The following is a 26,686-nucleotide window of genomic DNA, read 5'->3' on the forward strand; positions in this document are numbered from 1 at the left end:
ATGGTAGGTAATTAGCATAAAGCATGATTAGAGAAGTAATGAAACTGTATCTGGGATTTATTGGGTTTCGGATTAATGGATTTTCTGGATTATCAAATGCTCATAGAAAAGTTTAGAAACAGTTTAAACATGTGAGTAAGTGGAAAAATCTCAAATCTGTGTATCTGTATCACTTATTACATATCTATCTCATATCTGTCTAGCCAGACCTTCCAGATTACCAGAAGCCAGACTATTGGAATTTTACAGTATTATCTTCTCAACAATGAATACTAAGTTAAAGGGTTTGTCCACTTTCAGCAAATAATAGATTGCGTAATGAAGAGTTCTACAATTTTTCCCCGAAAACTTTCTTTACCAGTTCCTCCCAGTGTTGTAGATCTCTGCTTGCTGCTATTTTATAGGAAGCTTATATGTTTACTTCCTTTGAATACACACCAGTCTAAGGTCAAGTGATGTCTCACAGGTGCACGGCTCGTTATATCCCCCCGATCATGTGATGTCTCACAGGTGCGCAGCTCGTTATATATCCCCGGTCATGTGATGTCTCACGGGCGCATAGCTCATTATATCCCCCGGTCATGTGATGTCTCACGGGTGCATAGCTCGTTATATTTCCCCCGGTCATGTGATGTCTCACGGGTGCATAGCTCGTTATATCCCCCAGTCATGTAATGTCTTACAGGTGCGCGGCTCGTTATATCCCCGGTCATGTGATGTCATTCAGGTGTATGGCTCGTTATATCCCCGGTCATGTGATGTCTCACAGGTGCACGGCTTGTTATAACCCTAATCGTGTAATGTCATACAGATGCATAGCTCCTTATATCCCTGGTCGTGTGAGGTCCCAAAGGTGCACGGCTTGTTAAATCACTGGTCATGTGATGTCTCACAGTTACATGGCTCATTATAGCACGCAGCTCTGATTAGTCTCTGTGGCATCACATGACCAGGGATATAACGACATGTGCGTCTGTGTGACATCAGATGACCAGGCATATAACAAGGCCGCGCTCCTGTGTGACATCACATGACCAGGGATATAACGAGCCGTGCACCTGTGTGACATCATAGGACCAAAGACAAATAACAAGCCATGCATCTGTGTGACATCACATGACCAGGGATATATAACGAGCCATGCATCTGTGAGACATCACATAACCAGGGATATTTTTTTACGAGCCGCGCTCCTGTGTGACATCACATGATCAGGGATATAACGAGCCGAGCACCTGTGTGACATCATAAGACCAGGGATTTAGCCATCAGTTGACATCCACTTAAAGGTGATAAATGTGGGGGTCCTAACAATCAATAGAATTGGGTCTTGTTCCCAAATGGAGTAGCTGTGCAGCCTGTATGCCCCTTTGCTGATGATTGTGGGGCCCTTTAATCACATTATTAGCATTTATTTGATGACTAGATGATAAATGTTCCGCTATATCTACTTTATTCTTCAAATGAGGTTTTCTCACCAAAAATCTTATTACTATAGCAGATCGGGTTCTGAGTTCTGAGGTGTACTGGATGCAATGGAGCGTTCATATCTAATTTCCCATTACTCGGTTTCTCTGCTTTGTTGAGGTGGACAATAAAGTTTTGTGTTACTGTACCCTCCCCCTTATTCTGCTTTATTAATCAGATTTTTAGAATTGTAGCTGTAATAGGTCAGTGCTCTACACAGAGCACGATTATGGTATCCTTGGGTGGAGACCCTTTTCTAGAGACTGGGAAGGTGTTTGTGAATGAGCCACATCATTGAGGCGTTTCCACCAGATCCATACTTCTGCTATGGCTTCCAGTCAATTGCTCCCTACACACAATAGTCACATCAAGAAATACCGTAATGTCCCGTAACTATCAAAAGAGTCACAACATTGGCTCCTACCCAAGGACCAACTCAGAGCGTTACTCACAACCAACCCCAAAAAGCAACATTATTCCCGGCAACGACCTTTCCTGACTCCAGACATCATGGTAATGCTTAACCCAGACAGAATTTATTACAAAAATGTATTACAAAATGTATTAAAGGGATTGTCCAGTATTGTACTTCATTTTGATGAATCTGAATGGGATGAATATTTGGAGCCAGAGGTCACACTTTACAAGAAGGGTAATAATACTCCTCTTACCATTTTTGAAGAGTATTTTTAACGGAGAAGGAGTATGCAATTTCAATAATACAAATAAGTATCTCATAAAAGTTTATGGCATTAATGGACGGCTATTTGTGGCAGAAAATAATTACAGCCAGCGTTTTCTGTATGTAAATAGCCAAGTTAAGCAAATCTAGTAATCTTACATTATGCAAGCCTTCGACCACTGAACCACAGACCACTGAACGCCCCGGACCAGACTATGACCGACACTTCTGACGTTTCAGACCAGACTATAGCCAACGTCTCAGGCCAGACTATGGCCGACGCTTCCGACGTCTCAGACCAGACTATGGTGAACGTCTCAGGCCAGACTATGGCCGACGCTTCCGACGTCTCAGACCAGACTATGGTGAACGTCTCAGGCCAGACTATGGCCGACGCTTCCGACGTCTCAGACCAGACTATGGTGAACGTCTCAGGCCAGACTATGGCCGACGCTTCCGACGTCTCAGACCAGACTATGGTGAACGCGGCCTCACCTCTCTCCTACCTACTACTACAAACGCTGCCAGATCACGCTTGACAAAGGTCGTGATAACCGAAACGTCGTAAACTATTTCTGATCTGTATAAAAATATACAATTTATATTTATTCATTACGTGGAAGGCTCCACTGTGTGAAATATGCACTAAAATAAAAATCAATGAAATTTAATTTGGTGTGTCTCTATGTTGATTATGGACGGATTGAGAATCCTACATTGAGCACCACCCATATATGGTGTGCGGTCACTATTGTCTCTACGTGTCAGACTATGGTGAACGTCTCAGTCCAGACTATGGCCGACGTTTCAGACAAGACTATTGCCATCGCTGCAAATGTCTCAGACCAGAATATGGCAGACACTACCGACATCTTAGACCAGACTATGGCTGACACTGCCCGCGTATCAGACCAGACTATGGGGCAGATTTATTTACCCGGTCCATTCGCGATCCAGCGGCGCGTTCTCTACGGTGAATTCGGGTCCGGACGGGATGCATCAAGGTAGTTCCTCTGACGTCCACCAGGTGGCGCTGCTGCGCTGAAAAGCATCTGAACGCACTCAAGTTCACCGGGCCGGACCAAGTGAAGGTAAGCTCGTCCCAAGCGACACTTTTATTGTTTTAAATGCGGCGGTTTTTCCGAATCTGTCGGGTTTTCGCTCGGCCACGCCCCCCGATTTCCGTCGTGTGCATGCCGGTGCCGATGCGCCACAATCCGATCGCGTGCGCCAAAATCCCCGGGCAATACAGGGAAAATCGGCGCAAATCGGAAATATTCGGGTAACATGTCGGGAAAACGCGAATCGGGCCTTTAGTAAATGCCCCCCTATGTGTTCCCCTATGTTCTTTTATATAACAGTGCTCTTATGGTAACATCCCATTGGATCACTGTTGTCAGTGATCTGTATACAGACATGCAGAGCAGATGTACATTTCATGCATGCCTCTCTCTCCCCCCTCAGTATGAGCGCTGTATTTGGGGGTACTGTGACACCCACTGATTGGGCTGTCAGTGTGACAACCTGATCCTGCAATGGCTCTGTTAGCAAGAGCGCACAGAAGAACAGCCTGCAATGAGTAATTCTGCTCCAGTCACCTGACTTTTTCTATAGGCCGGGAACTGCATCCTCGAGAAACATGAATCATCTGCAGGAAAAGGAGTAAAATTTGCCTGTATTCATGTCTACGATGCATGTACAGGCGTTAATGCGACCTCTGTTTGGAGCCAATTGACTTGGTGATAGACACTAATAGACTGTTAATAGACTGTACCCTCAAAAGAGATGAATGTTGAGCATACCCTGCAGGATGGGTGACTATATAATGTGTATTGGGGTATCCCCTATTAGTATATGTCCGGGATGCAAAGTGTACATGCATTTGGTGGAGTCGGTAGGAATAGCCGAATGTGCCTTTTGGCCAATGACTACCTAAAACCTATGTCCGGCTCCGTGTTTACGGCCATATAGCCAAAATCTATTCCTCCCAACCCTTCCCCTATACTCATGCACTCAATAAACATCCAAGTGTGCATGTGTTCTCATTCAGAAGAAGGGAATATCCTTCCGTCATACACATTATATAGTTGGGTTTGTCAAAACCCAACATGCCTGACCCAGTCTCCCCCAACACATGGCATCACCATAGATGGCTTGTCTTGTAGCAGATCTCTGCGGGATAGAACCCAATACCGGTTCTGGCATTTAAGGAATTTTAATATGTTATTTTCTATATTTAGCCAAAGTGTTAATGACTATAGTCCTCTTGTCCGTCATCCCCCTAGCTAATCCCCATCCTGAGATGGCTGATAACAGAGGACAATAGACTGCATTCAGCGGCTGTAGGCTCCCCTCAGTATAGCTAGTCCCACCTTATGTGTGCGTGTCTGTGGATTGATATAAAATGGACTTGTTTCGCTGGGTTTTCTTGGGTCTGATGTATATAGCGAGACCTTGTACATTCCTGGAGTATTTCCGGGCTCATGTGTAAGACAAGTCGGGAACACAGTGTAACGTCTTTCTTATAGAGTGATGATTTTTCACCATTCGCCTCTTGGGAGTCAGTTTACAGGATCAAGACTGGTCTTTAAAAGAGGCTTTGTAAGTTGTAATGTAGAAGATCAATTGGCCTGTCCTGTGCCAAGCCAAGAAAGGGCCAAACCAACATCTCATTCAACTAACGGTTCTTCCCTGAGGGTATGAGGTAGCTGAAAAAAGCCCAAAATTAGTCCTCTTGTGGAGAAAGTTCCATCATTGTATGTGTGGAGGAAGCTGTGGGGCCTACATATGTCAGGGAACCATCCTTACTCAACTGGAACATCAGAGGTGGTCCTCTCCTCCAGAATTGTCTAGCCATTACCGATTATTTTTACAGTAGAGTTATCCTTTGTTAAAGTGAGATGCCTGGCGTGGCCTGATGCCGACCTAGGAGGACGTGCACCGCGGAGCTCCCGGGACCTGGCACCCTATCACCCTTCCCAGGCAGCCATCCTTACCTGTACCCCCTCCAGTCTGCTCCCCGGTGCCGCGGGTACTTGCCCCCATACTCCGGTGGCGGTATCGCGGCGGTCACCGGCTCCGTGCGGTCCCCTCCAGCACTTCAGCTCCTGCGGCCTCCCACGTGTCCCGCGCGGCGGCGGGACCATAGCCGCCCGACATCGCGGCTGCACACCGGAGCGGTGTTGAATACCGGGGGAGGGAACCCCCCCCGTGCTGTGCCGCCGACCCGCTGTGCTGCTGACCTGCCCTGTCAGGGGATCGTTGCAGCGCTCCAGCCAGCCCTGTATCCGGCCGGAGGCGCCATCTTGCTGGACTCCCCTGCGCTGCCTGAGGCCTAGGCGCGCAGGGTTAACCCTGTCACTGCCGGACTGCAGCCAGGAATAAGGTAGGGAAGTAATTCCCCTGCTGCTGCCCTCCTCTCACCTGGGGACCCCAAGCTGTGCAGCCCACCATACTCCCAGTGATCCCCTGCTCCTGGGTTTTGTTCTATATTAACCCTTGCAGTGCCGCTGTAATACTCCACGTGGGATTAGACTGTATCTCTGCTAATTACTGGACGCTAGGCTCCTCGATTGTTTATCACTGGCCCCCCTGTCCAGACGCCATGGGTAACCGGAGGAGGACGGCTAAATTGCAAAAAGCAGCGTCCGGGGTGTCTGCGCCTCCATCGGATGATGAATCCATCCATGACGATCCTCCATTCCAGTCCCTGGAACCCCTGGATGCGCAGGAATGCTCCACATCACAAGCTGTCCTTGCACAGATTCAGTCAAACGCTGCCAAAAAGTTGGGGAGATTCTCCCGCACACAGCCCTGCTCTCCTCAGGGGTCCCCAAACTCCTCTCCCTCCCTCTTTGAAGGCTCCCAGAGCCCGCCGCAGCTTGTAAGTTATGAAGAGGGCGCTGATCCGCCTGACGTGGCCACTGAACTGGACCGCAAATTTGCAGAGGTGCTGGCGGCCATTAATGGGTGCCAATCCAAACTGGTTACCAAGGTGGATGAGCTGCGACAGGACTTTGTTCTTTTAAGACACGATGTTCACAAAGCCAAAGAGCGAATAACAGAAACTGAACGCAGAATATCTGAAGTGGAGGATGTCCAGAGGCCTATGCCGACACAGATAAGAGAGCTTCAGCGCCAAATGTCTGCATCCATCGACAGAGCTGACGACTTCGAAAACCGCCTGCGACGGAACAACGTCAGAGTGGTTGGTCTCCCCGAAAAAGTGGAGGGGACTGATCCGGTATCCTTTTTTGAAAATTGGCTCAAAAATATGCTTCCTGCAGATACCTTTTCCCCGTTCTTCACAGTAGAAAGGGCCCATCGTGTGCCATTCCGCCCTGGCCCCCCAGGGGGCAATCCAAGACCCTTCCTGGCCCGGCTGCTGCACTTTAGGGACAGGGACTCTATCCTCAGGGCTGTCCGTACCAAGGGAGAAATTCTTTATGCCAACAGCAGAGTGTCCTTCTACCCTGATTTCTCTGCATCCGTCAGGAAACAACGAGCACAATTCACCGAGGTCCGTGCCCGTCTCCGTGACAAGGGGTATAAATACTCCATGATGTACCCTGCCAAGCTCCGAATAGTGGATGGTCAGAAGACTCGATTCTTCACTTGCCCAACCGAAGCACTTCACTGGGCCGATGCAGCTCCACGGGCTCCAGCTGCAAGGCCCGCACCTCCTGAGTGACTGGACTCACATATCCTTTTGTCTGATGTGCAGTGACTGAGCTGGACTTGGTCCTGAGTGGTTATCCAGGGGTCCCAAATCACTATTACAGTATTCTAATATTTGCTTATACTTTACGTGCCTCACAAATGTACCCTGTGATTGATTTGTGATTTCTTCTTGGTCATCTTGACCGTGCGCCATTTATGGCACTCCATTCTCTCCCTCCCTCCCCCCCCCCCCCCTTCCCACCTCCCCCCCCTTCCCACCTCCCCCCCCTTCCCACATCCCCCCCCTTCCCACCTCCCCCTACCATTACCTCCCCCTACCATTACCTCCTTGCGTCTTCCTCCTTCCCCCCCCCCCCCCCTCCCCTATTTCCTCTTGGTTCTCTCTAAATATGGCTGCCTAATAACCTCCTGATCATCTATTCATTAAGGGTTGAAGGTCCCGGGACAAATGGTGTAGGTTTGTCTTGAGTTAGGGACCACTGTTCTACTACTTGACTGTTAGTGGGTATAGGTCTACACTACTGCTGTTAGGGTGTTAGACAGGGGGTTTGTATTCTTGGGATTGTTAGTTCAGTTCTGTTATATTTGTTATGCTCACTGTTGTCTGTCTGTCTATGTCTTTGTGGTATGAAAGGATGAATGCTTGGTTGCTCACGTCTCCTTCCCCACACCCCTTTCCCTTCCGCTAATATGTCTTCACTTAAGGTAATGAGCTGGAACGTGAGGGGACTTAACTCCAAATTCAAGAGGGCTCTGATGTTAGATGTCATTAAGCGTCAGGCCCCCCATATTGTATGTATCCAAGAGACTCACCTTACGGGTCAGAAGGTCCTCTCCCTGAAACGGGCCTGGGTGGCTAGAGGTTACCATTCCTCCTACTCTGTCTACGCCAGGGGAGTATCCATACTCATATCCAAAGCGCTTCCCATAGAGGTCATACAGGTAGCACCAGATCACTTTGGCCGTTATGTAGTCATACATTGTGCCTTGTGGGGCTTTACCTTTACTATTGCGTCTATTTATGTCCCACCTCCCTTTGATCCAGCAGTATTGCATCTAATATCCAGTAAGCTGGCTGCTATGCCTCCAAGCCCGTTACTCTGTATTGGTGACTTCAATGCAGTCCCTGACCCCTCCTTGGATCGTACAAGTGGTCTTGACACAGGCTCGGTCCGTCTGAACGAGTGGCTCACCTCTCTAGACCTCGCCGATGTTTGGCGTAGTAAACACCCTCAAGAGAGAGAATATTCATTTTATTCCTCTGTTCATAAGAGCTTCTCTCGGATTGATCTGGCCTTTGTCTCCCCTGATATGATGCAGCACGTTGACCAGATATCCTATTGCCCGCGCAGTGCGTCAGACCACTCCGCCTTGTTCATTAGTCTCCTTATAGGCCCCCCCAGCGACTCCCGCTTATGGCGCCTGCACCCGGCTTGGCTCCTGTCCCCAGCGGTCCAGAGTACTGTTAGGGCTGCGCACAGCGAGTTCTGGGAAGTACACTCAACCCATCCTGATCCTCTTCTAGTCTGGGACTCGTACAAGTCCTCGGTGCGGGGGGCATTCATGTCGGGGGTAGCTGGCCATAGGAAGTCTTTAAATGCCCAAGAGGAAAGGCTGACGGCTGTACTGGTGACTGCAGAAAAGGATTATCTAGAGAAACCTACTCCGGGGAATAAAAAGACTTGGGCTCAGGCGCAGAGGAACCATCTAGCTGTTGTGAAGGAGCGCACCAGCAAACGCCTGCTAGCCAGGGAAGCGTCCATCTTTGAATTTGGAGATAAAAACGGGAAGCTGCTTGCGTATTTATCGCGGGCTGAACGCCCCTGTGCTTCCGTCCCCTCTATTATTGATGGTAACGGAGCATTGATCACAGAACCCCGGGCCATTAACATGGTATTTCATGAATACTATTCTTCTCTTTACAGCTCCAGATTGTCCGCCTCTTCCGTCGAGATCTCCGGATTCCTTGACAGTCTTCCACTTTGGAGGCTCACACAGGCACAGTCATCGGAGCTTGATGCTCCGCTCTCGGCAGAGGAGGTGGAACTGGCCATCCAATCGTTGCCCCCCGGTAAGACACCTGGACTTGATGGGCTGGGAGGTGAGTGGTATAGGGATAACTGCGAGACTCTGGTCCCCCTTCTCCTCAGCCTGTACTCCGATGCGCTTGATAGTGGTTCCCTCCCCGACTCCATGCGAGAGGCCCTTATTGTAGTTCTTCCTAAGCCTGGCAAGGATCCCCTGCTTCCTGACTCATACCGCCCAATTTCCCTCCTAAACTCAGATGTTAAAATACTAGCAAAAATTCTGGCAACAAGGCTTAATAAAGTAATACTATCATTGGTTCACCCAGACCAGACAGGCTTTATGCCTGGGAGGGGAACTGACATAAATATACAAAGACTACACCTGAACATAGCAGAGGCAGAGCGGTCTCCAGACCCAGGGTTTATATTATCCTTAGACAATTGTAAGGCGTTTGATTCTGTGGAGTGGCCCTATTTGTGGACCCTTTTGCCTAGAATGGGTTTTGGCCCTCGATTTACAGCATTGGTTAAGCTACTGTATAACGATCCCAAGGCTAGGGTGCGGACTAATCTTAACATCTCACCTACTCTCCCTATGGCTAGGGGCACTAGACAGGGTTGCCCACTATCTCCCCTCCTCTTTGCACTCGCCATTGAGCCCCTTGCTGTGGCGATCCGCCACTCTGAGGGCATTAAGGGCATAACTAGAGGTACTATTATTGAGAAGGTATCTCTCTATGCTGATGATACACTTGTATATCTTGGGGATGTGGGCCCCTCTCTGGAATCCCTTCTGTCCCTGATAGAACGTTATGGGGGGTTCTCAGGCCTTCGGGTTAACTGGGACAAATCGGCCCTCTTTCCCTTATCTGATGTAGGGGTACACTCCCTCCCCGTCCCAGTTCGGGTGGTGTCCACCTTTAAATATCTGGGAGTCCAGGTGTCACGCAAGGTCCAGGCATTTACGGAGTTAAACATTACACCCCTGATAGCTGCAACGGAATCGCGCCTAAAAGCCTGGTCTACTCTCCCCTTGTCTTTGTACGGGCGTATTAATATATTCAAAATGATTTTTCTCCCTAAGTTTCTGTACCTTTTCCATGCCTGCCCTATACTACTTCCTAAGAGCCTGTTTAAACGCTTAGACGGCATTCTCAGGTCCTTCTACTGGCAGAGTAGCGCCCCGCGATTCAGTCTGGCGCTGCTTCAGGCTCCCAAGTCTAGGGGTGGACTGGCTGCCCCGGATCTGTTTCTTTATTACCTGGCTTCCCAGCTAGTATATGCCCAGTGGTGGATAGATATAGACATGGGTAATGCAGCTACTGCACTGGCTGGTGCCCTGGTGGGTTCCTACGAGGCCCTTACAAACCTGCTGTACAGATATAAGTCCCCATCTGATACCCCACTTCCCCTACGTACGGTAGCGGTGTGCTGGCGTAGGGCACAATCCCTGGTAGAACCGAGCAGCTCTCCCCCTCTCTCGCCTAGGACTCCATTGTGGCTCAATCCATGGCTCTCTCACTTCCTCTCCCTCCCGGGCTGGACAATGTGGGGGGCAGCGGGGGTGAAATTTGTAGGCCAGCTCTTATCCCCGGAAACAGAATTACTCAGCTTTAACGAGATAAGGGAGAGACATGCTGTACCCAATACGGCTAGCTTCCATTACACGCAACTGCGACACGCATTCAAAGCCCAATTCGGCTCCTTCAGCCTGACAGTGAAATTCTCCAAACTAGAGACTCTGATGAGTACCCCAGACCTCCCTAAGCCACTCACTCAGTGCTATGCTCTCCTACAAGAGCAAAAGTCCAGACCGTTTGATAGAGCCTGTGAACGCTGGAGACAGGATATCCCTGACCTGTCAGATGATGACTGGAGGGAGGTCGAACTGTCCTACTTCACATCTGTAGTGAGTGCGAGGGACTTCCTGATCCAATCTAAATTCCTCCATAGAGTATACTTCACCCCTGCTAGACTATTCCGCATGGGAGCAATGCCTAATGATCTTTGCTTTCGCTGTCAGGCTGAAGTCGGATCCTTCCTGCATTGTGTCTGGTCCTGCCCTAGGGTCCATGTCTTCTGGTCCGAAGTGCTGGAGTTCCTAAATGTACACTTTGATTTCCCACGCTTACTGTCTCCCTCTGTGTGTCTCCTCGGCATCATAAACGAAGTTGTCAATGGCCACTATGACAAAATTTTCTTTAGGTTTGTCCTATACTACGCCCGAAAAGTGGTGGTGATGACCTGGAAGGACCAGGAGCCCCCTCCATTAAAAAGATGGATACTACTCATTAATAGTGTCATTCCCCACTACCGGTCCCTGTATACCAATAGGAAGTGTCCCCAGAAGTTTGACCGCATCTGGTCCAGATGGGGCGCGACTCCCCATACTGCCCTATAATCACATGTGATATATACTCCTCTCCATGATGAAGGAGACTGAGCGTGCTGGTGTGTGTGTGTGTGTGTGTGACTGATTGTCCCTGTGTCAATAGTTGTTTGTGTTGTAACAAGATGTCTGGCTGCAGTATCCTGCTGTTATCTACTATGTAATATCCCTCAGGTAGTTTTGAAACGCAGTAAGAACCTGACTGTTACCATGGCTGTTATATAATAATCCTGTATTGGGGGGAAGGAAATATGTGACAGACAATCTTGATTTTTGGTTTTGTTTATTATGTTTGTATAAAAATTCAAAAACTGCAAAAATAAATACTTTTAAAAAAAAAAAAGTGAGATGCCTACAAAAATTGTTCACTCTAGACTACGGTATTACAACGTCAAAGGTGACTTCTTCAGGGATAGGACAGGGAAGGGATCAACAGCTGTCGATGAACCTTCAAGATTAGTCACCTCGTGTACCTCTAGTTATTGAACCAATTTACCCTAGACCGTAAAGATGGTCATAGACCTAAGATACTTTGATAAAAAGTTGGCGGAAGTCCGGTTAGGATATCTGCATGTCCCCCATATTTACTAACCTAAGAAGAGAGGAACGTCAAAGGGAAGCCTCCATAGTGGTGCACCATAATGACGTGGACAGAGGTGCTACATTTCAGAGAACATTACAGAAGGTTCTCCCAAAAGGACAGTGAAGGGATCAACAGGTTTCGATGAACCTTGAAGATTAGTCACCTCATATACCTCTAGTTATTGAACAGATACATTCTAGACCGTAAAGATGGACATAGACCTAAGATACTTTGATAAAAAGTTGACGGTAGTCCGTTTAGGAAACGTGTATGTTTCCCATATTTACTAACCTAAGAAGAGAGGAACGTCAAAGGGAAGCCTCCATAGTGGTGGACCATAATGATGTGGTCAGAGGTGCTACATTTCAGAGAACATTACAGAAGGTTCTCCCAACAGGACAGTGAAGGGATCAACAGGTTTCGATGAACCGTCAAAATTAGTCCCCTCATGTACCTCTAGTTATTGAACAAATACATTCTAGACCGTAAGAATGATCATTTACTCAAGATACTTTTCTTAAATGTTAGAGGTAGTCCGGTTAGGATATATTGATGTCTCCCATATCTACTAACTTAAGCAGAGAGGAACCTCAAAGAGAAGTCTCCATAGTGTTAAATTGTAACGACATGGTCAGAGGTGCTACATTTCAGAAAGGGGTTTGGGTCAAGTTCTGGAACCGCTTGGTCCTTTGCAGTGGTTTGGTGGAAAACTTGAACTTCCATTGGAAAGGCCAAATGAAGCGTGCATATCTCTTCGAGGAGAGGTTCCAAATAGTCACTGTACCTTACTTGGGCTTGTAGTTTTCATGAATGGCTAAAGTAGCGAATCACATTTGGTTTCATATTTCTTATTATTGATCATTTTTACTCCTAGACACCAAACATCTTGAGCACAATCTTATTTACCCTTCTTCCTTTTGTAGCAAGCGTCATTGAGCATGGAGGCCCAAGAAGATCAAAGGGAGGCATCATCTTCAAAGACTGCTCTTCAGACTTATCCGTCTCCTACAAAGTCACTTGAGATTTTAAACATTTGGTCCTAGACACTGGAGAGGGAAGGCGCTCAATCATGTCGCCTTGCAGGCTGCAGTGGCACCTCGTCCTGCTAAACTTCATGACGTGTGGCCTTGAGATTTGTGTGGCAGCTGGGATCACCTACGTTCCACCATTACTGCTGGAGGCTGGTGTCGAAGAGCAGTACATGACAATGGTTTTGGGTAAGTTGTCCCATAATATTTTTGTTTATGTGTTAGATGTGCTTCAGGCCATGTCACTTTTCATGTATTGAAGTGATCTTTTTGTCTCATTTTTGTGGTTTTGTGGTGTTGGGTTTCTGTTAAAGTCATTTAAGAGATGCCCTGAACGACACGCGAGAAGTGACTGCACAGAGAGTTCTCTGATCTCATAAACTGGTCTGGACGTGGTTAAGACAACCAAAGTGTGAAATTTTTGTTTTAACGTCTCCAGAATTGTGGTTCTTTTGTAATATTTTTGTCTGGAAAATTCCATCCATCAAATCTGTTTTTCATTGGATCAAGTGTTGGTTTCGATTACTCTTATAATTGTGGTCGTCCAGCCTGCTACCCGCTTGCTACTTTTAGGCAGTTTTTGACACAGGACGGGTCATGTCTTGACCTTCACTACCACCCCCTGCCTCTCACTTCCTTGTTGGCTGGCTAACACCATACAATAACCAAGCCTGCTCTGATCTACTGTTTGGAGGCAACTTATCCCTTTCAAGTTCTATAGAGGCAGATAAATAAAGACTTTAGAACACAACCAATTGGCCAAGATGTCCCAGTTTTTAAGACAATGGGGCAGATTTACTTACCCGGTCCATTCGTGATCCAGCGGTGGGTTCTCCGTCAAGGATTCGGGTCTTCCGGCGATTCACTAAGGTAGTGCGCCCAATGTCCACTAGGTGTCGCTGCTGCGCCGAAGTCCATCGGATTTCACTGAAGTTCACCGTCCGTTGCTGGGTGCAGGTAAGCGCGTGTCAAGCGACACTTTTTTTTTTTTTTTAAATTCCGTGTTTTTTCCGAATCCGTCGGGTTTTCCGACGGCCAAAGCCCCCTATTTCCGTCACGTGCATGCCAGTGCCAATGCTCCACAATTCGGTCGTGTGCGCCAAAAAACCGGGGCAATTCAGCGCAAATTGCTAATTTTCGGGAAACCTGACGAAAAAAATGAGCCCCAATAAGTTAGGTTCTCTGGATAACTCCTCATGTTGAATTTTGTTCCCTCCTTGAGACCACCCATTATCCAGACTGTCGTGTCCACTACATACTTACTTTTAATGCTTTCTTCTCCAGGTATTGGACCCGTCCTTGGCCTCATCCTGGTACCGTTGATTGGATCTGCTAGTGACAATTGCCAAAGTAACTACGGTGGGAGACGCCCCTTCATCTGGCTGCTATCTCTCGGTGTCCTCCTGTCACTCTTCATCATTCCTCATGCAGACTCTTTGGCTTCCTACTTCTCCTACGGTGGGAACCGCGTCCACATTTTCTTTTTGATTTTTGGTGTGGGATTGCTGGACTGCTGTGTACAAGTTTGCTTCACCCCACTGGAGGCTCTTCTCTCTGACCTTTATCACGACGATGAAGGTTGCAGTCAAGCCTTTGCCATGTTCTCACTAATGATCAGCGTTGGTGGTTGTATTGGATATCTACTGACCTCTGTCAACTGGAATTATACTTACGTGTCGCTTTACCTTGGTGGACAAGATGAGTGCCTGTTTTTATTGTTGACTGTAATATTTATAATAAGTGTCCTTGTTACGATGAAGACGGCAGAAGAACATGGCCATGGCCAACAAGCCCTGGACCTCAAACCTTCTGTAACTTCCATGTCCTTCACCAGAGGATGTTGTATACCAAAATGGAAGCTACGTTCTTGGAAATGTAACCCAATTTTTTGCTTGTTGAGCCTTTGCTGGTCAGTTACCCCCAGGATTTATCACAGTTACTGTCGCATCCCGACGGTTATGAAACAGCTCTGTGCTGCCCAGTTATGTAGCTGGATGGCTGTTATGTCTTTTATGCTGTTCTACACGGATTTCGTGGGTGAGGGACTCTACAAAGGTATTCCGAGTGCCGCTCCTGGAACGGAGTCAAGAATTCGCTACGATGAAGGTAAAGCCAAAGTAGTTCCTACAACTCAATTAGGCAGTTTCCTCATTGTTCCACCACTAGGACCCCCCATCAATTACTCTACTCCCTGCAATGTATACTATAGGTATTGGCTGAGACTTCTGATATACAACCTGACCATCACTTGCCATTTATAGGAGGGCCCCGTACATTGCATCCTTTGTACCCACTGACAGATTATTTCCAGAAGGAGCAGTATTTTTGTATATGAACTATAAACGGAACAGCTGCAAACTATCCGGGGGTCTATATATATATAAATAAAAGCCAAATGTTAAGCAGCACTCTGTCCACTTAATACTGGCAATCATGAGCTGCCATTAGGGGATAACAGGACACTTTATGACTAGTGGGATTTATAGAAGTGATTTCTTCCCATAGACATTACCCCTCTCCGTCCCTGACAACATTTTCAATAAGTTTATATTTTGTTTGTCCCCCCTTCCTCTCGTGTTGTTTCCCCCTCCCTTTCATGTTGTCCCCTCCCTTTCGTGTTGTGTTTCCCCTCACTTTTGTGTTGTTTCCCCCTTTCTCTCGGGCTGTTTCCCCTCTTCCTCTCGGGCTGTTTCCCCTCTTCCTCTCGGGCTGTTTCCCCTCTTCCTCTCGGGCTGTTTCCCCTCTTCCTCTCGGGCTGTTTCCCCTCTTCCTCTCGGGCTGTTTCCCCTCTTCCTCTCGGGCTGTTTCCCCTCTTCCTCTCGGGCTGTTTCCCCTCTTCCTCTCGGGCTGTTTCCCCTCTTCCTCTCGGGCTGTTTCCCCTCTTCCTCTCGGGCTGTTTCCCCTCTTCCTCTCGTGCTGTTTCCCCTCTTCCTCTCGTGCTGTTTCCCCTCTTCCTCTCGTGCTGTTTCCCCTCTTCCTCTCGTGCTGTTTCCCCTCTTCCTCTCGTGCTGTTTCCCCTCTTCCTCTCGTGCTGTTTCCCCTCTTCCTCTCGTGCTGTTTCCCCTCTTCCTCTCGTGCTGTTTCCCCTCTTCCTCTCGTGCTGTTTCCCCTCTTCCTCTCGTGCTGTTTCACCTCTTCCTCTCGTGCTGTTTCACCTCTTCCTCTCGTGCTGTTTCCCCTCTTCCTCTCGTGCTGTTTCACCTCTTCCTCTCGTGCTGTTTCCCCTCTTCCTCTCGTGCTGTTTCCCCTCTTCCTCTCGTGCTGTTTCCCCTCTTCCTCTCGTGCTGTTTCCCCTCTTCCTCTCGTGCTGTTTCCCCTCTTCCTCTCGTGCTGTTTCCCCTCTTCCTCTCGTGCTGTTTCCCCTCTTCCTCTCGTGCTGTTTCCCCTCTTCCTCTCGTGCTGTTTCACCTCTTCCTCTCGTGCTGTTTCACCTCTTCCTCTCGTGCTGTTTCACCTCTTCCTCTCGTGCTGTTTCACCTCTTCCTCTCGTGCTGTTTCACCTCTTCCTCTCGTGCTGTTTCACCTCTTCCTCTCGTGCTGTTTCACCTCTTCCTCTCGTGCTGTTTCACCTCTTCCTCTCGTGCTGTTTCACCTCTTCCTCTCGTGCTGTTTCACCTCTTCCTCTCGTGCTGTTTCACCTCTTCCTCTCGTGCTGTTTCACCTCTTCCTCTCGTGCTGTTTCACCTCTTCCTCTCGTGCTGTTTCACCTCTTCCTCTCGTGCTGTTTCACCTCTTCCTCTCGTGCTGTTTCACCTCTTCCTCTCGTGCTGTTTCACCTCTTCCTCTCGTGCTGTTTCACCTCTTCCTCTCGTGCTGTTTCACCTCTTCCTCTCGTGCTGTTTCACCTCTTCCTCTCGTGCTGTTTCACCTCTTCCTCTCGTGCTGTTTCACCTCTTCCTCTCGTGCTGTTTCACCTCTTCCTCTCGTGCTGTTTCACCTCTTCCTCTCGTGCTGTTTCACCTCTTCCTCTCGTGCTGTTTCACCTCTTCCTCTCGTGCTGTTTCACCTCTTCCTCTCGTGCTGTTTTCTCAATTCCTCTCGTTGTTTTTGCCCCCTCCTTTCTCTCGTGTTGTTTCCCCCAATTCCTCTCGTGTTGTTTCCCCCCAATTCCTCTCGTGTTGTTGCCCCCCCCTTTCTCTCGTGTTGTTGCCCCCCTACTATTGTGTCGATTCCCCCTTCCTATCGTGTTGTTCCCCCCCTTCCTATCGTGTTGTTCCCCCCCTTCCTATCGTGTTGTTCCCCCCCTTCCTATCGTGTTGTTCCCCCTTCCTCATGTTTTCACCCTCAGGTCTGAATTCCAACTTGCCCATCTTTATCTCTCCCAGTATCTTTCATTGTGGTTGATGTTAGGTAGACTTGGTTGACCTTATAACCATTAGCTGGTTGGCAAACCCAACTGATTATTGATCTAATATCCATTATGTCTATTTACTACAACAACGTTCCGACCATTGAGATCCTCGCCAAGTGCTAGAAAGGGGTTCAAGACCGGAATATTTCTTTTAAACCCAAGTCAGGGACCAGATCATTTTTGTGATTTCTTAGAACTGACCATTCACTATCTTCCAGGAATTCGTATGGGAAGTCTTGGCCTCTTTCTCCAGTGTGCGACCTCCACCTTCTTCTCCATGATCATCAATAAGCTGGCCAAGCAGTTTGGGTCTCGGAAAGTCTACTTATCCAGTATGATCACCTTTACCTCTTCTGCTCTGGTTATATGCCTGTCACAGAACATCGTCATAGTGACCATCATGTCCTCGTTAACTGGATTTGCATATGCAACCCTACAGACACTCCCTTACACCTTAATATGTCTCTATCATAAGGACAAGGAGGTAAGTTAAATGTTGAAGACAATAATAAAGCTATTAATTAGAAGTAGGAGTGTCATTTCAGCATCCGACTACACAGGGTTTGTTTGTAGTCTGGTACCATGGAAACCTGTAGGAACTTTGAAATAACTATGGCTGAAAAAATAATATTTATTAAAGTTACTTTTCATTTAAAGTACCTTATATACTTGAGTATAAGCCTAGTTTTTCAACACAAAATTTGTGCTCAAAAACCCTAATTCGGCTTATACTCGAGTCAACTAAAAAAGTCAAAACTCACCTTTCTGACATCAACTATAGGTCCTCTTCTGTCTGAGACAGTCTGAGACAGAAGAGGACCTATGGGGGACGTCGGAAAGATGAGTACAGTGTTATTTTTTTTCCTACTACAGGGGCTGGGCAGGCTGTATGCTACAGGGGCTGGCAGACTATATACTGGGAGGCTGTAACCAATGCATTTCCCACCCTCGGCTTATACTCGAGTCAAAAGTTTTCCCCAGTTTTTTATGTTGAAATTAGGGGTTTCGGCTTATACTCGGGTCGGCTTATACTCGAGAATATACGGTAGTCACGTGCCATCCTACTGGCATCACACCTCAGTGATGGGAGCCACGAATCCAGTATTATAGCACATGATGACTGAGGCCACTGATTGGCTGAGGCAGGAATGTGATATTTATATAAAATCGATTGACTGGTTCAGTCAGATACTTAAAAATGTGTTTCTTCCTAGATTTTTATGCCAAGGCCCGCACTACCAAACATCCGTACAGAGAAGATACTCACCAAAGAAGCCGTGTACTTTTCACCCAATATACCGAGCATCCACCAAAATGGAATCTACAAGCACAAAGGACACAACGAAGCAGAAAGTATCTACATCGCCGAAGAGCTGGATACATACATTCCATCTGAAGACCACCCCTACTACCCCACGGACAACAATAACCAGGTGGCCGATGTGGCCGCCGAAGCTTCTAAAGACGTTTACGCGAAGAGGGGGATCGGCCTTGACTTTGCGACTCTGGACAGCACATTCCTCCTGTCTCAGGTCTTTCCATCCCTCTTTATGGGGATGTTTGTACAAATGATGGAAAGTGTTACAGTCTACATCGCTTCATCCGTTGTTTTTGGAGTATTTGCCATATATTTAGCAAACCGCATTGTTTTTGACCAAAAAGACTTGCGAGCATGAAAACGTTTCAAAGTGGCAGAGGAGACGGCGAAAACCTTGTTTACAGTGTTCACGTTTACAGCCATAGAACTTTCCTTTTAGGTGTTATTTTAGTGCTTTTATATTCCAAAATCACTGGTACTCTCCCATCTCTTTGTTTCTTCCTTACTACCATTAATATGGTTTTTCTTTCCACCTATATTTCATTTCTTGTTCATTTTGCTCTTTCCTCTCGTCTTTCCCGCCCTCCTCTCGTCTTTCCCGCCCTCCTCTCGTCTATCCCGCCTTCCTCTCGTCTATCCCGCCTTCCTCTCGTCTATCCCGCCTTCCTCTCGTCTATCCCGCCTTCCTCTCGTCTATCCCGCCTTCCTCTCGTCTATCCCGCCTTCCTCTCGTCTATCCCGCCTTCCTCTCGTCTATCCCGCCTTCCTCTCGTCTATCCCGCCTTCCTCTCTCGTCTATCCCGCCTTCCTCTCTCGTCTATCCCGCCTTCCTCTCTCGTCTATCCCGCCTTCCTCTCTCGTCTATCCCGCCTTCCTCTCTCGTCTATCCCGCCTTCCTCTCTCTCCTATCCCGCCTTCCTCTCTCTCCTATCCCGCCTTCCTCTCTCTTCTATCCCGCCTTCCTCTCTCTTCTATCCCGCCTTCCTCTCTCTCCTATCCCGCCTTCCTCTCTCTTCTATCCCGCCTTCCTCTCTCTTCTATCCCGCCTTCCTCTCTCTCCTATCCCGCCTTCCTCTCGTCTATCCCGCCTTCCTCTCTCGTCTATCCCGCCTTCCTCTCTCTCCTATCCCGCCTTCCTCTCTCTCCTATCCCGCCTTCCTCTCTCTCCTATCCCGCCTTCCTCTCTCTCCTATCCCGCCTTCCTCTCTCTCCTATCCCGCCTTCCTCTCTCTTCTATCCCGCCTTCCTCTCTCTTCTATCCCGCCTTCCTCTCTCTTCTATCCCGCCTTCCTCTCTCTTCTATCCCGCCTTCCTCTCTCTTCTATCCCGCCTTCCTCTCTCTTCTATCCCGCCTTCCTCTCTCTTCTATCCCGCCTTCCTCTCTCTCCTATCCCGCCTTCCTCTCTCTTCTATCCCGCCTTCCTCTCTCTTCTATCCCGCCTTCCTCTCTCTTCTATCCCGCCTTCCTCTCTCTTCTATCCCGCCTTCCTCCCATTTTCCTCCTCTCCTTTTCTTTTTATTCCAACTGCATAAAGATAAGTAAAGGGAACACACCCTTTTTCCTCAAATGTTTTACTATAAATTCCCTACTCTGTTCTTTACAAGGTAAGAGACTACTTTCACTACAATGATCCGGTCCCAACAAATACAGGCGGAAATATTTATAACAAGACCCCCAAAAAATTTTACTGTTAGTTTTATAAAGAATATTAAAAAATTAATTTTTTGTTTTTGGGCACAGTTGTTGATGGAGAAATTTTTTGTTCAAACATTATGACACATATATATATTCTTTCTTTTCCCGGTCTTGGGGAAAATATCGTCTTCTCCTCCCCTCTACTCGTAGATGAATAAATTATCAGGGAAGGGGAGGAGCCTCAGCAGAAGCCTCCTCCCACTGCTCTCATTACAATGGACACCCGTTAAATTCCCATCATTTGGTGTCCTTTCTCCCATATACTGCACAACCTTTCGCTGCTTCGTTCTTAAAAAAAAAAAAAAAAAAAACACAATTTTAAAAATTCTGATCCAAATGCAGGAACGAAAATTTCCACGATTCTAAAATGTACATATTTTAATCTAAGGACCCCCCCCCCCACCTTTTTATACATAGAAATATAATTAATTTATTTTTCTGATGGTTTGAATTATTCCACACATGGTAATGTATAACTTTTTTATGGGGAATATTAACTACTGTTACAGATTTGTAGCCTTTTTTAAGAAAAAAAAATGTTCCTGCTATGATGTAAATGAAAGAGAAGCTGCTAGCTTTATATGTTCTTTGTTTATTATTGTAATATGGGATTTTTTTTGTTTTTATGTTTTTTGGGGTTCTCATAAGTGTCACCTTTTACAGTATATAGATATTCACGTTGTACTCATCTTATTCTGGCCTCCTGTGGATATGCTCTATGTATACATGTCCATGACCTGGTGTTCCCATTAGTCTACCCCAAAGACTTATCCATAACTCTTAAAGGAAACCTACCATTTGATGTGATGCATTATGAAGCAAACATGACTTGAGAATGCTGCAGCTACACTGATGCAGGATTATATATCTTGGTTAATCCCTTAGCTCAGTGGTTTTGCAGAAAAAGCAATTATAACATTCAGGACATTGGGAAAGCTGGGTCAGACTGGCTGCCAGGATAAACACATTGGACACTGAGCTTGCAATTACAAATGGAGATTAGTCAAGACATGACTAATCAACCTGAGCTGGATCACTCATACAGCTGGGGGATGGTGCAGCAATTGATTATTCTGCCTTCAGGCACAACCCAGGGATTACATCATCCTCTCCTGCAGAGAAAAACTCACGTGCTAGGAGAAGCGCTGAACCAAGCGCTAAAGAAGCCATAGAAGCGACAGAGCTTCATTATCATAATGTTAAATCTGTTTTATCAGCAAAATCACTCAGCTCAGGGATTAACCAAGATATGATCCTGCATCAGTGTAGCTACAGCATTCTCAAGGTATGTTTGCTTCATAATGCATCAAATCAAGTGGTAGGTTTCCTTTAAATTTTAGTTTGTAGTTGGAGTTCATTGCATCAGAGAATTTTATAAACTGGCCCCTCGTGTACAATTTCTCGAATCTATAGGGGAGTCCCAAAAACATGCAAGCTCACCCAAAAACTAGTCGGATATGGAAAGTCCACAGTTTTTGAATGAACCAGGTTTGGATAAAATTGAGCTGCAATACCACACACAACCTGTGGCTATGTGTGGCACTGTTTCTAAAGATTCACTAATTCCCGGACAGTACGGCAGCTGTGATCCTGATTGGAGGCTTTGAGTAAAAACTTTACTAATTGCCAACCAATCAAATCCCCACTGCGAGTTTTTTTCGGAAAAAAAAAAAAAATTTGCTGCCTAATTTTCAACTTCCTGCATCAAACCTGAAATCTGAAGCCTTATTACAATTTTTTTACCTAAGTGCCTGTACAATTTTTCTATATTTTTTTTTTTTTTTTTTTTTAAGAAAAAGATTCTATATTTAAGGGGAATTTTTTTTTAATTTTTATGTTGTTATTTACAGATGTAATTTATACCTTTTAGGAAGTTTTGTAGCTTTCGGTGCAGTTATCATGTAAATAATATGTATACTTGTTGTTTATAAAACTCTGTTCAATAAATTATTCCTCCTGATGATTTATTAATAATTCCTACAGTCTGGTATCATTTTAATATTTATTGTGTATTCTAAACTCCTCGAGTGAAAGGGGGTGAAAGGTAGTCCCAAAAGCATCCAAAATTTGCAGGTAGTGGTGTAACTTGAAGCTGATGGGCCCCAGTGCAATGTCTCTACCAGGCCACTGACTGTAATGTATGGTTTATAGTACAGGGGGTCCCCTACTTAAGAACACCCGACTTACAGACGACCCCTAGTTACAAACAGACCTCAAGAAATTGGTAATTTACTGTACTTTAGCCCTAGGCTACAATGATCAGCTATAACAGTTATCACAGGTGTCCGCAATGAAGCTTTATTGTTAATCCTGGTTCTTGACAATCCAACATTTTTAAAATCCAATTATCACAGAGACCAAAAAAAAACTTGGCTGGAGTTACAATGATAAAGTATACAGTTCCGACTTGCATACAAATTCAACTTAAGAACAAACCTACAGAACCTATCTTGTATGTAACCCGGGAATTACCTGTACTAGTCTTCTCATATGGGAAAGTGACACCTTATGGGCCCCTAAGCCTCGTGGGCCCATGGCAACTGCACCCTTTTCTTCCCCCCAACCCCTCAAGATATGCCCTTCTTTGCAGCTCAATCTCTTATTTTCATAAACAGTTCAGGCATTTTTGGCAAAAGGAGGTGGAGCTAGGGCAGGGACGGGGCAACCTGTGGGTGGTCTTGGGTCAACACCCCTAATGATGGTGGATTTGTGGATTAGGACCATCTATTAGAAGATCACATTGGTCATATCTTAGTTGCTTCAGAAACCTTGTTTCCAGGGTGGTCAATAATCCCAATTTTGTTCATCCCTGTGTTCTGAGGGGGAGGTAGGAATAGACAAACGTATTGTTACTGTAACTCAACCTGAACTGGTTTGGCTTCGGGCTACTCCTTGTAAGGGGTCGTCTCTAGGATTTTATACTTTATACCCCATACAGGGGTCTGATTTTTGCTACATCTTTTTAACCCAATTCACTAATGCAGGAAGTGTACTAAGTCTGGTGTTCTTAAATCGGGGACTTCCTGTTTTTGACTTAGATGGGTCAGAAGTGAAGAGACCGACAGGGAAGTGGTCAGTAGACAAACCAGGGTTAGGGCAGTCCACACTGATAAGGCGATCAGTTCCCACAGATCCGATGAAGGAGGTAGTTCACCTCTGAAATGCTCAGAATAAAAAAAAAAGACTTCCCGATTTACAATAATTCTAAGTGTGGGCTCCCTGTTCCTAACACTGAAAATGATCCAACTTGATTCTGCCGCCGGTCCAGTCCACCTCCAGGTTTTACTTTGTCTTGTAATGAGTGCCAATCTAACACACAGGGGCAGATTTACTTACCCGGTCCATTCGCGATCCAGCGGCACGTTCTCTGCGCTGGATTCGGGTCCGGCCGGGATTTATTAAGGCAGTTCCTCCGACGTCCACCAGCTGAAGTTCCCTGGAACGCACTGGAATACACCGAGCCGGGCTGAGTGAAGGTAAGTGCAAGCTCCGCGACACATTTTTTGTTTTAAATGAGGCAGTTTTTCCGAATCCGTCGGGTTTTCGTTCGGCCACGCCCCCCGATTTCCGTTGCGTGCATGCCAGCGCCGATGCGCCACAATCCGATCGCGTGCGCCAAAATCCCGGGGCAATTCAGGGGAAATCGGCGCAAATCGGAAATATTCGGGTAACACACAGGGAAAACGCGAATTGGGCCCTTAGTAAATGACCCCCACAAATTCTGACTCTTGGGCACCCGAATCTTCCCCCAAAAAATCAAGGCTTTGTACAAAGAGCCCCTCAGGTAAACCTCCACCTTTAGGGTGCGGGAAAGAGGGCCCTCAAGTAACTACCTTGGAGTGGCACCATTTCTCTTCTACAAAACCAGGGTTAGGGCAAGTAAAAATTTTCCTAAAAGTCCAGGTCTGGTGAAAAGAGTTCAGATTCTGGTAAACAAGTGAACGGACAAGTAACCCCTTCTTAAGGCACCAGAATCCTATTGCTCAGGCACCATTAAGAAACAGATGTGAAGTGCATACGGGTGTTACGGGTTGGAGCAGCTTGGTTAGGAGAGCAGGATTACCAACAAGGCAGTAAGTCGAGTAACGTGAAAACGATGGGGGTAGTCTATGAATACTCCGGTGTTCTGCTCATCCCTTACCATGTTTTATTGGAGTCTCTGCCTCGGCTTTAGTACAAGGACAGTCCCAGCTACATATCTGCCTGTAGTGACGGGTCCAATTGGTTTAATAATAAGTATATGATCGCTATGCATAGACTACTTTTGCCTACTCCTAAATCCATCTCCAACCTACAAAGCAACCACAGAATATTTCTATAGCTGAATACGGTTCCACGTTTGTATTTTATTTGTGATCTTAAAGACGTACGGCGCCGGCATTCACCACCATTGGGATCTAAATATACCCTATGGAATGTGCGCTTCTCACTGCGGGATATTATTAGATAAAAGAATCACTGTAATAAAAGGATATCGAATGCGTCAGGACTAAAAGAAGCCACTTATTTTTGTGTTCGGAGATTGATACCGGTATTTGCTATGAGGACTACGTCGGCTTCCTGCTCCACCCATAATGTAGTGCCAAAGAGCACCGCTACACGGATCTAATCACAGGGGTGCCAGCTATCCCACCCTTCACGATCAACTACTAATGACCTATCCTGTTTGTTACAGGGACAGGATATGCAGAATCAGTACGAATGATTTAAAGGGTTATCCAAGGATTATAAAAAATAATAAATCTGGTCCAAGGGACCAGGAAGCAGTTCCTTTACACTGCCTTACAATGATGCTCCAACTCGTTGCAACATGTGACTGGAGGCTGCTGGTTTCATGATGTTGTACTGAAGAAATCCAGTCCCCTCAGTCACAGTAGTGTGTTGTGACTGAGGGAGCTGGATGTATACAGTACAACAACAGCACCTGATGATGCTCTGACTCTCTGGATGTGGAGACCATATGACCCTGAGCGTCATTGTAAGGCAGTATAAAGGCCCTGTTTCCTGGTCCCTTAGCCCAGATTCATTATTTTTACACATGAACTTTCAGGATGGGTGGAAACAAGTTGGTTAATTACACTGAGTTTTTATACAGTGGTTTCTGACCACTAGAGAAGACATTATAGACTAGCATTTGCTTATTTGTCAGCTTCTCTGTATAGACAAGGTCGTGATAAGCAAAATTATATAATTATCGTTAGAGGATGGATCATGATGAAAGTATAATACATGCTTGAGGTTTAGATTAGGAAGGTATTAGCCCTAGTGTGTTCTTTTTCCTTTACTAACAACCTGTGTAGGACTTTTCACTTGTCTGCTTTGCTGTATAGACAGGGATGTGGTAATCAGAGTCATCTCATTCTTTTAAGATTATGGGAGATGTAGAAAGCTAAGTGCACTGTTTGAGGTCTAGATTATGGAGAGATATGTTTCATTTGCTTTCATCAATCTAGAATCTGCACAGGACTACTATGTTCTAAAGAACTGGATGGTGAAGCCATGTTTGTCTGAGTCTGAAGCTTCATCAATGACCTTGCAAATCCTTAGTATTACCCATACATTTGTTCCAAGGTACAGGGTCAGTGGGGTAACTAGGAGAGGAAGGGCCCCATAGCGGACTTCTGAATTGGGCTCCACTTACCCCTTAAAAAATATACATACAGTATATACACACACCATATATACATAAATACAGCTTATACACACATACATACAGTACTGCATACACCAATGCATTATATAAATAGACATACCATACAGCATATACACATCACATACGCATACATATTTAGAGCATATACACATCACAAATACAGCATATTCACATCCAATAACCCAGATGCTGGAGCCCCCTGACACTGTAGGCCCCATAGCAGCTGCTATTGCTGCTACCCCTGTAGTTACACCCCTGTACATGGCTTGAAGACTATTTCCTCCATCATGGATCCTCCGCCCTGTAATATTAGAGAGGGAGTATTGTGCAGTGTTACTCATATCCTAAGTCTAGCGTGGTAAAAATGTAAGGAATGGGACAGTAAAATTATTTTCAGAGATTATTTCACAAGCGCCTTTTTAAATAAAGTGGCGATGGATGAGTCATTGTCCAAGTCTTATCTGGTGATTTTGGGTGTATAATAATAATTCTACTAATATTCGGAGACAGACTTATGGATAGAAACTATGGAACATTCTCCCTGTCTTAGATAAGGACGTTAGTTAAAAGTGGAAGGGGGGGGGGCACTTATTTTTATTTTTTTACTTTGTGGGAAAAACGTCTAGTCATTTAGATTTTCTCTAATGGTCTTGGACACGTTTAGGATTTTACCGGAAAGTTCTATAAACTTTTTTGGCCACTGCAACTTTTTGGAAAGGGATGTAGCATTATTTTTTTCTTAGGAATGACATGTTAATTGCCATTTGTGTCGCATAATTTATGCTCCACCAAGACCCATAGAGTGGGCGGTG

General features: G+C 46.2%; 1 protein-coding gene across 2 annotated transcripts in view; it reads left to right on the top strand.

Annotated features, from left to right (window-relative positions):
• The window catches only part of LOC140126212 (solute carrier family 45 member 3-like), a 35,524-nt gene extending 15,830 nt beyond the window's left edge, over positions 1 to 19,694 (top strand). For both annotated transcript variants that reach the window (XM_072145415.1, XM_072145416.1), the window contains exons 2-5: positions 12,752 to 13,045; positions 14,141 to 14,962; positions 17,426 to 17,691; positions 18,422 to 19,694. In XM_072145415.1, coding sequence (XP_072001516.1) covers positions 12,898 to 13,045; positions 14,141 to 14,962; positions 17,426 to 17,691; positions 18,422 to 18,883 — 1,698 coding nt within the window. In that variant the 5' untranslated portion in view covers positions 12,752 to 12,897 and the 3' untranslated portion in view covers positions 18,884 to 19,694. The remainder of the gene's footprint in view (positions 1 to 12,751; positions 13,046 to 14,140; positions 14,963 to 17,425; positions 17,692 to 18,421) is intronic.
• The last annotated feature ends 6,992 nt before the right edge of the window (positions 19,695 to 26,686 follow it).

This window comes from Engystomops pustulosus, chromosome 4 (genome assembly GCF_040894005.1).
Source record: "Engystomops pustulosus chromosome 4, aEngPut4.maternal, whole genome shotgun sequence".
NCBI lineage: Eukaryota > Metazoa > Chordata > Amphibia > Anura > Leptodactylidae > Engystomops > Engystomops pustulosus.